Source organism: Choloepus didactylus, chromosome 4 (genome assembly GCF_015220235.1).
Source record: "Choloepus didactylus isolate mChoDid1 chromosome 4, mChoDid1.pri, whole genome shotgun sequence".
Taxonomy (NCBI): domain Eukaryota; kingdom Metazoa; phylum Chordata; class Mammalia; order Pilosa; family Megalonychidae; genus Choloepus; species Choloepus didactylus.
In genome coordinates, this window is record NC_051310.1 from 11,453,336 (window position 1) to 11,468,021 (window position 14,686).

General features: G+C 42.2%; 1 protein-coding gene across 1 annotated transcript in view; it reads left to right on the top strand.

Moving 5' to 3' along the window:
• LOC119531100 (nuclear exosome regulator NRDE2-like) overlaps positions 1-14,686 on the top strand; it is a 56,878-nt gene that overhangs the window by 25,972 nt on the left and 16,220 nt on the right. Inside the window, 4 exon segments of the mRNA XM_037831942.1 lie at positions 4,251-4,699; positions 5,513-5,903; positions 7,253-7,386; positions 10,324-10,449. Coding sequence (XP_037687870.1) covers positions 4,251-4,699; positions 5,513-5,903; positions 7,253-7,386; positions 10,324-10,449 — 1,100 coding nt within the window.

The window sequence follows — 14,686 nt, forward strand, 5'->3', positions numbered from 1 at the left end:
TGTTTATATGGGTCTTCTCTCTTTTTGATTTTGTCAGTCTAGCTAGGGGTTTGTCAATATTGTTGATCTTCTCAAAGAACCAACTTTTGGTGATATTTATCCTCTCTATTGTTTTTTTGTTCTCTTATGTCATTTATTTCTGCGTTAATCCTTGTTATTTCTTTTCTTGTACTTGGTTTAGGATTGGTTTGCTGTTCATTTTCTAGCTTCTTCAGTTGATCCATTAGTTCTTTGATTTTGGCTCTTTCTTCCTTTTAATATATGTGTTTAGTGCTATAAATTTCCCCCTCAGCACTGCTTTTGCTGCATCCCATAGATTTTGGTATGTTGTGTTCTCATTTTCATTTGTCTCTATATATTTAGCAATTTCTCTTGCTATTTCTTCTTTAACCCACTGATTGTTTAGGAGTGTGTTGTTTAACCTCCAGGTATTTGTGAATTTTCTAAGTCTCTGATGGTTATTGACTTCTAATTGTATTCCGTTGTGGTCAGAGAATGTGCTTTGAATAATTTCAATCTTTTTAAATTTATTGAGGCTTGTTTTATGTCCCAGCATATGATCTATTCTGGAGAAAGTTCCATGAGCACTAGAAAAGTATGTGTATCCTGGTGATTTGGGATGTAATGTCCTGTATATGTCTGTTAAATCTAATTCATTTATCAGATTGTTTAGGTTTTCAATTTCCTTATTGGTCTTCTGTCTGGTTGATCTATCTATAGGAGAGAGTGATGTGTTGAAGTCTCCCACAATTATTATGGAAACATCAATTGCTTCCTTTAGTTTTGCCAGTGTTTCTCTCATGTATTTTGTGGCACCTTGATTGGGTGCATAGACATTTACGATTGTTATTTCTTCTTGTTGAATTGCCCCTTTTATTAGTATGTAGTGGCCTTCTTTGTCTCTCAAAACATCCCTGCATTTAAAGTCTATTTTATCTAAGATTAATATTGCTACACCTGCTTTCTTTTGGGTGTAGCTTGCATGAAATATTTTTTTCCATCCTTTCACTTTCAGTTACTTTGTGTCCCTGTGTCTAAGATGAGTCTCTTGTGTGCAACATATTGATGGTTCATTTTTTTTGATCCATTCTGCGAATCTATATCTTTTAATTGGGGAGTTTAATCCATTTACATTCAACGTTATAACCGTGAAGGCATTTCTTGAATCAGCCATCTTATCCTTTGGTTTATGTTTGTCATATTTTTCCCCTCTCTCTGTTAATATCCTTTATTGTACCCATACCGAATCTGTTTAGTACTGAACCTTTCTCCAAGTCTCTCTGTCCTTTCTTTGTTTCTCTGTCTGTAGGGCTCCCTTTAGTATCTCCAGTAGGGCAGGTCTCTTGTTAGCAAATTCTCTCAGCATTTGTTTGTCTGTGACAAATTTAAGCTCTCTCTCAAATTTGAAGGAGAGCTTTGCTGGATAAAGTATTCTTGGCTGGAAATTTTTCTCACTCAGAATTTTAAATATATCGTGCCACTGCCTTCTTGCCTCCATGGTGGCTGCTGAGTAGTCACTACTTACTCTTATGCTGTTTCCTTTGTATGTGGTGAATTGCTTTTCTCTTGCTGCTTTCAGAACTTGCTCCTTCTCTTCTGTGTTTGACAGTGTGATCAGAATATGTCTCGGAGTGGGTTCATTTGGATTTATTCTATTTGGAGTTCGCTGAGCATTTATGATTTGTGTATTTATGTTGTTTAGAAGATTTGGGAAGTTTTCGCCAACAATTTCTTTGAATACGCTTCCTAGACCTTTACCCTTTTCTTCCCCTTCTGGAACACCAATGAGTCTTATATTTGGTCGTTTCATATTATCTATCATATCCCTGAGGTCCATTTTGATTTTTTCAATTTTTTTTCCCATTCTGTCTTTTATGCTTTCTTTTTCCATTCTGTCATCTTCCAGGTCACTGATTCGTTGTTCAGCTTCCTCTAGTCTTATTCTATGAGTGTCAAGAATCTTTTTAATTTGGTCAACAGTTTCTTTAATTTCCATAAGATCATCCATTTTTTTATTTAGTCTTGCAATGTCTTCTTTATGCTCTTCTAGGGTCTTCTTGATATCCTTTGTATCCCGTACTATGGTCTCATTGTTCATCTTTAGTTCTTTGAGTAGCTGCTCTAGGTGCTGTGTCTCTTTTGATGTTTTGATTTGGGTGCTTGGGCTTGGGTTATCCATATCGTCTGGTTTTTTCATATGCTTTATAATTTTCTGTTGTTTTTGGCCTCGTGGCATTTGCTGAACTTGATAGGGTTCTTTTAGGATTTGCAGACCAATTGAAGTCCTTATCTCTAATTTATCAGATCTACAGCTTCGTGGAGTACACTTTCTCTAACTAACCAGCAGGTGGCGTTCACGAGCCACCTGTTCTCCACAAGCCAGTTCTCCCCTGCTTAGCCTTTTTGGTGAGTGGGGGAGTGAGTCTTGTGGGGTCCAATTGGTGTACCAAGCTTGCGTGTGTAGTTGGTGTTGCCTGCCCTGTATATGGGGCGTGTTTCTGGGCAGTCAGGGAGGGGGGGTGGCTCTAACAATCAAATCTCCCTGGTGATCCTAGAGTTTTAAAGCTGCTGCAATAGTCTAATCCTTCAGTTCAGTCCTGCCACAGTTTGTCTCTGCCACTGACCCACAAGTCCTTGGTATTGGCGTATGGCTTCTGAGACTTGCAAGTGGGCCCCTCTTCCAGGCCGTGCACCCCGGGTCCTCTGTTGAGGGATGACTGTCCTATGTCACAGGTGAGTGCCGTCCCCCCAGGGCAGTTCTGGGCTGGTGGGCTGTGTAGGGAGGCTCGCAGTCTGCTGAAATGATGGCTGAATGGGGCTTTGTTAATTCACACTGCTCCACCTTCCCAACTCTGGGACAATCAGCTGAGGTTGGGAAGGCTAATGTCCACGCCCAGTTTTGTGGTGTGTGCCTGTTATTTGAAGCGCTTCTGTCACACTGGGTTGTCTGGGGCAGCTCTGGGCTATGGGGCTGGCGATGGGCAGGAGTCTTTCCTGTCCACCAGGATGATGGCTGTGAGCGGACACCCCCCTTTTCTTGGGAAGTTGTGGTGTTTAGTGAATTTTCTCAGCCACTGGATTATTGCCTTTTGTCTCAGAGCTCTCTTAGTTCTGCTCTTGTCTTGACCTGCCCAACTTGCAAGTCTTTGAAGCTTTCTGTATTGGGCTTCTTAGAGTAATTGTTGTAGAAAAAGAAAAAACGATTGGAAAAAAGGGCCCTCCTCAGAGATCTAATGGGTTATTGAAATGCTAAGAGACAAAGGGATTAGGGCCATTAAGGAAAGGTCCACAGGGCAGAGAGATCAGCTTTTCTTTGGGATTTGCATATGAGCCTTAGGGCCTAAGCTCTGCCCTTCCCCTTTCTATGTTCACTAGAACTCCAAAAATCCTCTGCTTTTATTTTGGAGGTTTTTGTGTTGTTTTTTTCTATGCCTGTCTCTTCTCTGCTGGGCTGGCTGCTCTCAGATTCTCTGGTGTCTGGTCTCAGTCTATCTATGGTTGGAGTTTGGATCAGTAGAATGAGTTTCCGATAAGGGCTGCCACTGCAGTTCTCCCTTCTCCTTCCCGGAGCTGACAGCCCCTCCTCCCATGGGACTGAGCCTGGCAGGGAGGGGTGCGGGTCCCCTGGCCACAAAAACTTACAGATTTCGCTGATCTCAGCAGTTCCACATTTTCATGAGTGTTGTATGAAGTATGCCCAAAGTCAGATTGCTCTGTGGTGTCCAGTCCACGCAGTTTCTGTCTTTCTACCTACTTTCCTGGAGGAGTAACTAAAACATACAGCTCACCAGTCCCCCATCTTGCCCCGCCTCCCGATATGTTACCTTTTAAGGAGGGATATAAGGCAACACTAAGGAAAAGTGGCTGTTGTAGGACATAGGTGACCAGGGTTGCTTGTCTGAATGCCCTTAATTAGGAACAGTGTAAAAGAGGGAATGATAATTCCTGCCTTGCCTGTTACAGAGGGCTGTGATGTTTAAATGAAGTATGTAACTGTATTTTTTCCACAAAGCTTATGTGATCTCATAAAATGTTAATGAGGAGTTAAGGTGTTACAGAAGGAAGGCAAACCTGGCAGAAAAACTTATTTGCTGATCTTCATATTTCTCTAAATAGAAACAGTTTGAAGGTGAATTTTCATATGTGCAGTTAACTTGCATAACACGAATTTGAGATTAATGAACCTCAGTCATTCAGAGTTAGTGCACATATTCCTGCCATGATTTTTTTTCTTTTTAAAATATAGGATAACAAGCGGAAAGGAGACTCCTGCCTTGGCCTTAACCCTAAGAAGCAGTGTATATCTTGGGAAGGAGCTTCCAGCCAAAAGGAGCATTTGTACAAGCATGTTGAGTGCTATTTTACAAAGAAAAATTTGGTATTAATGAACTCGGATGGAGTTGCCATTAGCAGTAAAACCGAACCTCCCTCGTCTGAGCCAATCCTGTTTATACCAGTGAAGGACTCAGGTGATGTGGTTCCTTCTGCTGCAACCTGGCTGAATCCTTTGGGGATTTATGGCCACTCAACCACGCAGTGGCTACAAGGACAGGGTCCTTCGGAACATGAGTCGAAGCAGCCAGAGTCACAGCCAGACAGAGAGAACGCTGCCCTCAAGGCTAAGGTGGAGGAGTTTAACAGGAAGGTTCGGGAGAATCCTCGGGACATTCAGCTATGGATGGCGTTTGTTGATTTTCAGGTAAGTACCACAGTCTCAGTTTTCTTTAGAATGACCTCCGTAAATCTGGACAAGTACACTCAGTCTGCAGTCATTTTTGAGGTCCTCTGAGGAGCTCCAGCACTGGGCAGCTGAAGGGGTTAGAACCTGTTCCTTGCCCTGAGCTTGCTTGGAGGCCAGTGAGGAAGACTGCCGTGAAGAACAAATGCCATCTAGGGTGGTAGACGCTGTCACAACCGTGAACTGGGGAATGGAGGGAGGGAGTGACTTGCCACTAGGGAGCTAGAAAGAACTTCCAAGAGGGTGAAATTGGAACAGAATCTTGGAGAAAGAATCCAGGCAGGGAGAGGCATTTCTGATGAACAGACAGAACCTGGAAAACAGAGAATTATGAAAGAGAAGGGGCTGCTTATTAAATTACTCTAGTCAGATCTTTGTTCTCCCATTCTAAAATACGTAGATTTGTCTTAATCACTCATTTGAACACTCATACAATTACCATATTTTGTCCCACATTTGACTATTTTTTTGGTAAGGCTGGCTCTTCAGAAAAGGTTTTCAAGGTCTGGCCTGCAAGTTATTGACGTATAAATCTAAATTTAACTTGACAGAGAGTGGACAGGTAAATTAGATAAATTAAACACAAAATCACACATATCGGGTGACACAGGCACTTGGGGAGCCAAGTGTTTATTAAAAGGAATTGTAATAAGTAGTTATGAAGAAAGTCTGAATAGCAATTGATTCTGAGAGTCAAGAAACCCGTTAGGGGTTTTAAGTAGAGAGTCTGAAGCTTTCGTGATTCCATTGTAAACTGGTGTTTTTGTTGTTGAGGATGAGGTGATGAGAAGCCCTGGCCTCTATGCTGTCGATGAAGGAGAGCTGGAGAAGCGCGGGAGGTCCCTGAAGCTCATTCTGGAGAAGAAGCTGGCCATTCTGGAGCGGGCCATCGAGAGCAATCAGACCAGCGTGGAGCTGAAGCTCTGCATGGAGTTCTGGGAGCCCTCCACCCTGGTCAAAGAGTGGCAGAAGCTGACATTTTTAAATCCCAATAATACAGCCCTTTGGCAGAAATACCTTTTATTTTGCCAGAGCCAATTTAGCACCTTTTCAGTATCGAAAATTCACAGTCTGTATGGAAAATGCTTGAGTACTTTGTCCGCTGTTAAGGATGGCAGCATCTTATCCCACCCTGTGTTGCCTGGAACCGAAGAGGCCATATTTGGTAAGGAGATGACCAGAAGCAGTTACCTGGGGAGAGTTCAATTTTCTTTTGGCTTTAGTTGAAAGTGACGTTTTGTTTTGGTTTATTTTAGAAAAGTCTAAAATTTCTGATAGAAGTGATGAAGAAAACAAAGTATTACTCTTTTGAGTAAAATAGATTTTTCTCTCCGTGAGCATATGATATTTTATTAGAGCCAGGAGAGTAAGAAAAAAAATCACAAGGCTAGAAGTCCCAGCTTTTTGACTCATTAACCAAGTAAATGTAGTCAAATCTCATAACCACGTTGGCCGTCAGTGACTTTGTCTGTCAGGATGCCCGTTCCTGCTCATTTTACCCAGTTTTAGGGTTTCACGCAATAATGTACGTGAGGTGCCCTTACCAATTGGAAATCGCTGCCTAGATACAAGATGTTGGTATTATTTACACTGTTAACATTTGCTGGTGTGCCCTGAAGGAACCTAGTATAAATTTTGGTTGGTGATGACATATAGGAGGTGGCATATTATGCAGGAGCTGGAAGTATCACTCTTGAGTTGGAATCCGTTAGCCCTTTTCTGGCTCTGTCATGACCTTGGGCAGATTCCACAACCTGTTTGAACTCCAGTTTCTCCATCAGCAAAACTAGTATAATCTCTACTTTACGAGATTATTGTGCAGTTTAAATTAGGTAGTATATATTGAGTTTAGCTCAGTGCCTGGCACATAGGAGGTGTTTCTTTGACTGAAAACTCCTGCTATTGAGTATTGCTATAGCTTTGAAAGATATAAGTATATTGCTCTGGAAATAATAAGCATTTACTGCAATCCCATTTGTGCTATGTTCAAATGCTTAATGTTTAGTAATTAGCATTATACTGCAGTTAAAACAACTGCAATTTTCAGACATGGGGCCTTGATTTATTTACAGCAGACTCTGAGCATATGATGAAAATTGCTGGTGAATAATGCCCTCTATTGATGAGTTGAGTACAGATCTTAATTTTCTGATAAACACCTACTAAGTCATCATCCTTTTCCTATAATTTTTCTTGTAATAATAAGCCTTGAGTATTTGATAGTCAATATGCTGACCAACCCCCCTTGACTTATTTATATGTACTATGTAAAGTTTTATTGTTAATGTTTGTATTCTGTGATAGTGTCATATAAAATTTAGAATAAATATACTTTGATTACAGGACAATTGCAGTCCCTTTTAAATCAGGACTGTATATAATACAGCTTTGAAAATATGAGAGTATCTGAGTTCAGGGAAAAGATATTCTTGTGTTTGTCTGTTTTTAGGAGTTTTGTTTTTTCCCTTTAATGGTGTGACGAGAATTCTGCCCCTTTGCTCCCCCTGCTTGCAGCCCTCTTTCTTCAGCAGTGCCATTTCCTGCGGCAGGCTGGCCACTCCGAGAAGACCGTCTCTTTGTTCCAGGCCATGGTTGACTTCACCTTCTTCAAACCTGACAGTGTGAAAGACCTGCCGACCAAAGGACAGGTACCGATTTCTGCTTGTCTGCTCCCCCCACACCCCCTGCCCTCTCTCTTTGAGGAGAGGTATGGATAAGGGGAGGCAGTGGTAGTGTTTTTAAAATATATTTTCCTTTACATCAGATCTGCTGAGGTTTGTTTCTCAGAAATATTCCGGTGATCCAAGGAAAATTCCATAATGAAAGTAGTGCAACATGGATAGATGAAAGAAGAAAATCATTGTGAGAATTGCCAATGAAATTAAACATTGGCACTTTATCAACACCCATCCTAATTAGGGAGCGGGACATCTTTTAGATCATAACAAGTGAACACTGCCAGTATTTATTATGTGAAGCAATAAAAAAAGAATCTTACCTCAGAGCTATGCATATGAGAAAACCTATCTTTTCCCTTTTGCCACTGAATAAAACTCAGTTTCCTCCTTTGCAAAGGGGATCTGGTGGAGGATGGAAAACATGTTTGAATTTATGGTGAACTTTGAAAAGGCTTTCTTGAGAGGCTAAGGTTTGGCCATTGTGTGAAAGTTTCATGAATTGCCAGTAAAGACCGTTTTTATCATTTGGTACCTCTACACAAAATTGCATCAAAGAATTATACCAGTTAATATTGATGTACCTGGATATTATTATTATAAGCCTGATAAAGTTATTAAATTTTGAGATATGCTTTGATATTTTAAGAATATGCTACTCTATACAGGTGACTCTTCGCCAACTCCCAGGGGCGCTGTCAGAGCCTTGCTCCCTCCCCTTAGCCGAGATGCCATGTGTGTGGGGCGAGTGGCCACCTGTGGGTGAGCGGGCACTGCCCATGCTGGGAGCTGCTGAGGACCGTGGCTCCACAGTGGCCTGAGACCCTGGTCCACCGTTTTGAGATTTTAAATACTAACAGCACACACATTTTCAAAGCATTTTTGAGACAACTTTGGAGTCAAACTCTTTATTCCAGGGTCTTCCATGTTGCCTTTATAGCCTGGAGACGTTGTTACTATAAATACAGTAGTGGAACATAAAACAGGCAGAGTCTGATATTACTGGTTTGTGTTTCTGTGGAATAAACAAATTGGTTATAACCATTTATAACACTATTTTTAACAAATTCCCTTTCTGCTTTTCCTTGAGTGTACTTTGTTCCATCCCTCTTATAAGAGCAAAACCCGTGCCGAGGGAGTGTGGCCTCCCCGGGCCCCTTCCTGAGTGAGGGTGGCTGACACGTACTGAGAGGCAGGGCCCACGTCAGGACGTTTGCCCTGCCCTGCCCTCTGGTGACCCTCCCGTAGACCATATGCACGGCACCCCCAGGCTGAGGCTGGAAAGCCCCGCAGTTCCTGATCCACGGCATGCCCTTTGGAAGCCTACTTGTCATCTTCAGAAGGTTTCTTACAAAAGCTTTCACTGAGCAGGGTGTTGGCTCATTTCTTAAGTCCTCATTGTCAGTTGACAACATGTTCACTTCTCCTGTTCATTGCCGTGTGCACGTTCTTTTCCACAGGGAAGTATTTATTGCCTGCGACCTCGTTACTGCACACTGCAGACTTAATGCCCGAGTGAATGAGGGAGGGGGCTCATGCGGCCAGGCTTTAAAATGCTGAGCTTTTTCTTCACTGGATGTCTCCTGCATCCAGCGCTAGGCCAGCAAGCACTTACTGAGGCCTTACTGTGTGTTGACACTGTGCCAGGTGTCAGGACTCTACAGTTCCTTAAGATGTGGTCAGGCCCTCAGGAGCTCATGGTTTGACCTGTGGAAACTTTGAATCCCCTTCCCCTCAAAAGGTCTTGCAGCAACATGGCTTTTCAGAGACCAGTTAGGGGGCCCAGTGGCATTAGGAGACTGGTACTGTCCCTGGTTAGACTGGCCTGTCAGGATCAGAACTGGAAACCACTCCTCCTTCCCAGCTGCAGGCCCTTCGTGCTGGCCCTCAGCCAGTCTCTGTAACCTAATCACAGAAGTAACATCCCATTACCTTTGCTTGATTCTGTTTGTTAGAAGCAATTCACTAGGTCCAGCCCGCAGCGGGGGTGGGGGGTGCGGTCGCGGTTACTACTTCTAGGGGGAGAGGCGGCCGGTAGCCGAGCCCTCAGCTCTCGGGGCTGCTCAAGGGGTACCGGCGGCGGGGGCTCTTTCCCGGAGGCGAGGGCGAGGCGGAGGACGTGGCCAGGGTCCTCGGCGAGAGGCGTGCAAGGAGGGCGGCGATAGGGACAAGACACTCTTCATCCAGTAGGAGTATGCGCCAAAGAGATTTATTCAGGGGTGATTACAGGTTATATAGGCTGGTAAGAAGGGCAGGGCTGGAAAGGAGGTGAAGCAGCCTTAAATGGCAATACTGAAGGGATAGGGGCTAGGATTGGTTCTGAGAGAACGCCGGAGCCGTTGCAGCGGGGCGGGGGTTGTTCTGGCCACGGGCATGCGCGCTGGCGGTGGCAGGAGTGGCCTTGGCACCAGGGAGTGAGTGGGTAAGATAAGGAAGCGGGGAAAGGGCAGTTGGGAGAAAGGCGGTTTCCTCCGGCAAGCCTCCCCTGCCAGTGGCATTTTGGGTGAGGAAAAGGGAGCTGCCTTGACCTCGCTCCCCAGGCTCGGGGGGGGCTGCAGAGGGCACTCACGCCCGTACCTACTACCCTCCCCAGGGGGTGATATCAGGTCCCCTGGCCCAGGCCTGGTAAGTTGAGGTACAAGCTCAGACACCCGCAGGGGGCTTTACAGAAGGCATGAACACCAGGAGGCCGCGCTCATGGAGCGCCATCTTGGGGGCTGCCTACCACACTAGGTCGTTGTTTTTTCAATTTTTGGGTGTGCCTCAAAAATCTACCTGGAAGACTGATGGCAAGCATGATTTCATTCTAACAATCCTAAGCTCCTCTTATGTCCATGATCACTCATTTTGCCCAGTGACTCTGCTTTTTGTACAAGTTAAGCCCAACTTCCATTTTAAAAATCTGAACAGGTGGAATTCTTTGAGCCCTTTTGGGACAGTGGAGAGCCCCGCGCTGGAGAGAAGGGGGCATGAGGCTGGAGAGCGTGGATGCACCAGCAGGAGCGGGGCAGCTGGGTGGTCATCAACCCAGGGAAGGCATCTCTGAGTTACGACGCATTTGCCTTTCCTTCTGGAATTTGTTTTTAAATCTTCATGATGATTTGTTTATCCATGTAAGCTTCTGTTTATCAGCACCTTAAGAACATTATACAAACATCAAAATGTCAAAAATACTTTGAGTAGATGTCAGGAAAGAATAGGCTGTTTCTTCCCCTTAGATGCTTTAAAGCTGTGAACTCCCTATTCTTTCCGTACTTTTGAGAGTTTGAGTTTCTTTCCAGAGGAAGTAATTTAAAATTTTCCTTTCAGAGGTTGCTCGCCAAGAAGTTATAATCATGTTGCTAACTACCCTCCCTGCGTCTTTCTATTTTTGTTTGGATTTAAGGCTTCTTTTCCTTCCCCTGGCAGTGTACGGACCAACAGAACCTTTGAAAACTATTTGCCTTTTTAGGAATATTATAAAATAATTATTAACTAGCAATTATGTAACTGTCATTCTCAGTGACCCCAAGATACTTTCCAGTTGATAAGACAGCTCTGGCCAGTAGAAATAATGCAAGGCCTATATTAATTTTAATTTTCTCATAGCCACAGTAAAAAAGTTAAAAGAAACAAGTGAAATTAATTTTGATAGTAGGTTTTATTTAATGTAGTATATCAAAAGAGTATCATTTCAATGTGTGATCAGTATTGGCAGTTATTGAGATAGTTTACATTCTTTTTCTTTTTTTCATACTAGCTCATGGAACTTGGTGCATATTTTATAGTTAGAACACATCTGAAATCAGGTTAGTCCCTTTTCAAGTGTGTAAAAGCCACATATAATGGCCACCATATTTGGCAGTGTGGCTGTTAGATATTCAGGAATTGCTTGCCTCTCTGCAAGGCAGTTCCAGTTTAGAGGGGTATCTGCCAGGGAGACTGTTTTCCTTGAAAGTGATAGGTGGGAAGACAAAGAGGCGGGAGACTGGCCCCTTGCCCAGGTCAGCCAGCCTCTTGTCACGGGCTTACCTTTCTGGGCTTTGGTTTCTTCGTCTGTGGAACGACCTCTTTGGATTTCCCATCTCTGAGGCAGCGGCTGCGTGGCATTTCAGAGCTCCAGACCATGTGACGTCACTCTTACCCCTCCGGAGGGGCCTTCACGGGTTTCGGTAGTTTTACCCTGGGCAGTGCCTTTAGGTGAAGAACATGCCTTACTTGCAGGCTGAGGAAGGATCAGCTGTTTAGATTTCCTTTGAGTGTGAGAATACAAGAAAGACCTGGAACTGTTCTCTCGAGGAAGAAAAATAACCTGCACAGCAAAATGGAAGTATGCTCTTTCAGCCACTGAATCTGCAATATCTGATAAGCAAGGATCCAAAAAAGAAAAAAAAAAATCCTCTTAGTATTAACTCTTCTTTCTCTGAGTGTCTGACTTAATGTGGCTTTTTGTTTTTAGGCTGTTAGTTTCTGTTTTTCTTAAGCTACATGGGTATACAGTGTAGAATACTTATATTAAACCAAGTTTCTCATGTTCTGCATTACCAAGTTTGAGCATGGAGTTTGCAGAGCAGCATCCAGAGACATTCTTTCTCTGATAAGTGTCCACCCATCTAATGGTCACTCATAGTCCAATGGAAAGTAGCTTTCTCAGAAAGATGTGATGTAAATGTTGAGCCTCAATTTTCTTTTAATTCAGTTTTATTGAGATATAGTCACATATCATACAGTCATCTGTGGTGTACAATCAGCTGTTCACAGTACCATCATATAGTTGTGTATTCATCATCCCCATCTGTTTTTTGAACATTTTCCTTATACCAGAGAAAGTAAAAATAAGAATAAATAATAAAAATAAAGGAGAACACCCAAAACACCCCCCACCCTATTTTTCGTTTAGTTTTTGTCCCCATTTTTCTACTCATCCATCCATACGCTGGATAAAGGGAGTGTGATCCACAAGGCTTTCACAATCACACTGTTACCCCTTGTAAGCTACATTGCTATACAATCATCTTCAAGAGTCAAGGCTACTGGGTTGGAGTTTGATAGTTTCAGGTATTTACTTCTAGCTATACCAGTGCATTAAAACCTAAAAAGGGTTTTCTATATAGTGCATAAGAATGTCCACCATAGTGACCTCTGGGCTCCATTTGGAATCTCTCAGCCACTGAAGCTTTATTTTGTTTCATTTCGCATTCCACCTTTTGACCAAGAAGATGTTCTCAAGCCCACGATGTTGGGTCCAGATTCATCCTCAGGAGTCATATCCTGCATTGCCAGGGAGATTTACACCCCTGGGTATCAGATTCCACGTAGGGGGGAGGGCAGTGATAAACCCTCAATTTTTAAGATCGAGTTAGAGGTATATATTGGTACTTCGATTCTGTGCAGGCCTCCTTGTTTCCATTGTAGAGGATAATCCGTCTTGCTTTGTTAATGAATTTCTAACAAACCCTGTGGGGTTAAAAGAAAGGTTGAAAACTTGCTTGTTTCCAGAAAACTGTTGATCACTGTTTCTTTTTAGGCTCTGTTGTCCGTCCTGGTAAGGTTGATATTTTTAGAGGGTAGGTAGCATTTTATCATACATCCTGAGATATTTCTTCTTACTGGTACCACAGCTTATTTCTTCTCTCTTAACCTCATTTCCTATTAGTCTGTTACTATTATATATAAAATTACTAAAATGGGTCTTCAGCTTTCTTTCCATTCTAATTCATGGTCTTTGTGTTTTAATGGCTCCTGTCCAAAACCATGTAATCCTTTGAACTTTTAATGTAATAAATTCAGAATTTATGTTACAAATTCAGAATTCATGTAATAAATTTTGGGGTATGACTCACAGGGACAATTTCTCTTATGGTAGGAGTTTTTCAGAGTGATTAAAGGTTTACTTCAAATGTGGATCTTTCGAAGAAGGTGCTAGTTAAATTTTAATTTTCTTCTTTGAGAAAGTCAGAAGAGTATTTGAGTGAAAGATTGAGGTTTAAAATGCTATAATCGTTATGTCATGCATTTAAATTCTTCTTTGGGTTTTTTGGTTTGTTTTTAATATTGTTTTAAAATTTCAAAATAATTGTAGAGACAAGCCCCAGGTACCCCTCAACCCCGTTCCACCTTGCATGGGTATAGGACATGATCAAAACCAGGAAATTAATAATCTGTGGAGTTTACTCAGATTTCACCCGTTTTATGTGCCCTTATTTGTGTGTGTGTGTTTGTATAGCACTAGGCAGTTTTATCATGTGCAGGTTCATGTAAACACCAAGTCAAGCAAGATACAGAATGTTCCATCCCATGAGGCTTCCTTGGTGCTGTCCCTTTATGGCCACATCCGCCCCTGCTTCCCATCACTAACCCCTAGGAACCCTAGTCAGTTCTCCAGCTCTCTGGTTATGTTATTTCATGAGTGTTATGGAAATGGACCCATACAGTATGGAGCCTTTTGAGTCTAGCTTTTTTTCACATAGCACAGCTCCTTTGAAATTCATTCAGATGGTTGCCTATTTCAATAGCTTATTCCTTTTTATTGCGAATAGTATTCCATGATAGATGTGTACCACAGTTTGTTTAACAATTTACCTAATGAAGATTTTGAGTTATTTCTAGGTTTGGGCTATTATGAATAAAAGCTGCTGTGAACATTTGTGTGTGGGTTTTTGTGTGAACATGAGTTTTCATTTTTATGGGATAAATGCCCAAGAATGCAAATTGCTGGGTTTTATGGTAAGTGCAGAAGTTTAGTTTTACAAGAGACTGTCAAACTGTCTTCCCAAGCATCAGTACCATTTTGCATCTCCAGTTTTTGTTGTTGCTTTTATACTGAAGTTTGCAGATGATACAGAATTTTCTACTCTTCCATTCTGCATGTTCAGAGTTGGGAAACAAAGTGAAATACAATATAGGATATCGTGGTTGACTATTTTTTTCTAGCAAATTCTAATGAGCATAGGTCCTAATCAATTATAAACCCACTGGCTAAAAATTCTCATTGCTTGAGAATATCTAAACCAATACTGTCATTAAATGTGATTTAGTGTTCTAGAACTGTGCTGTCCACTAACAGCAGCCACTCATCATGGGTAGCCATTTAAATTAAAATTAAATAAAATTAAAAATTTAGTTCCTCTACTAGGTACATTTCAAGTCACATGTGGCTCGAGGCTACCATATCAGACCCCACAGATACTGAACATGTCCATCGTTGCAGAAAGTTCTTTTGGATAGAGCTGTTTATAGCATGTGTCTTCCTCATTTTAATTGCTGGGATAAAAATAGCAGCTTGATAGGGTGG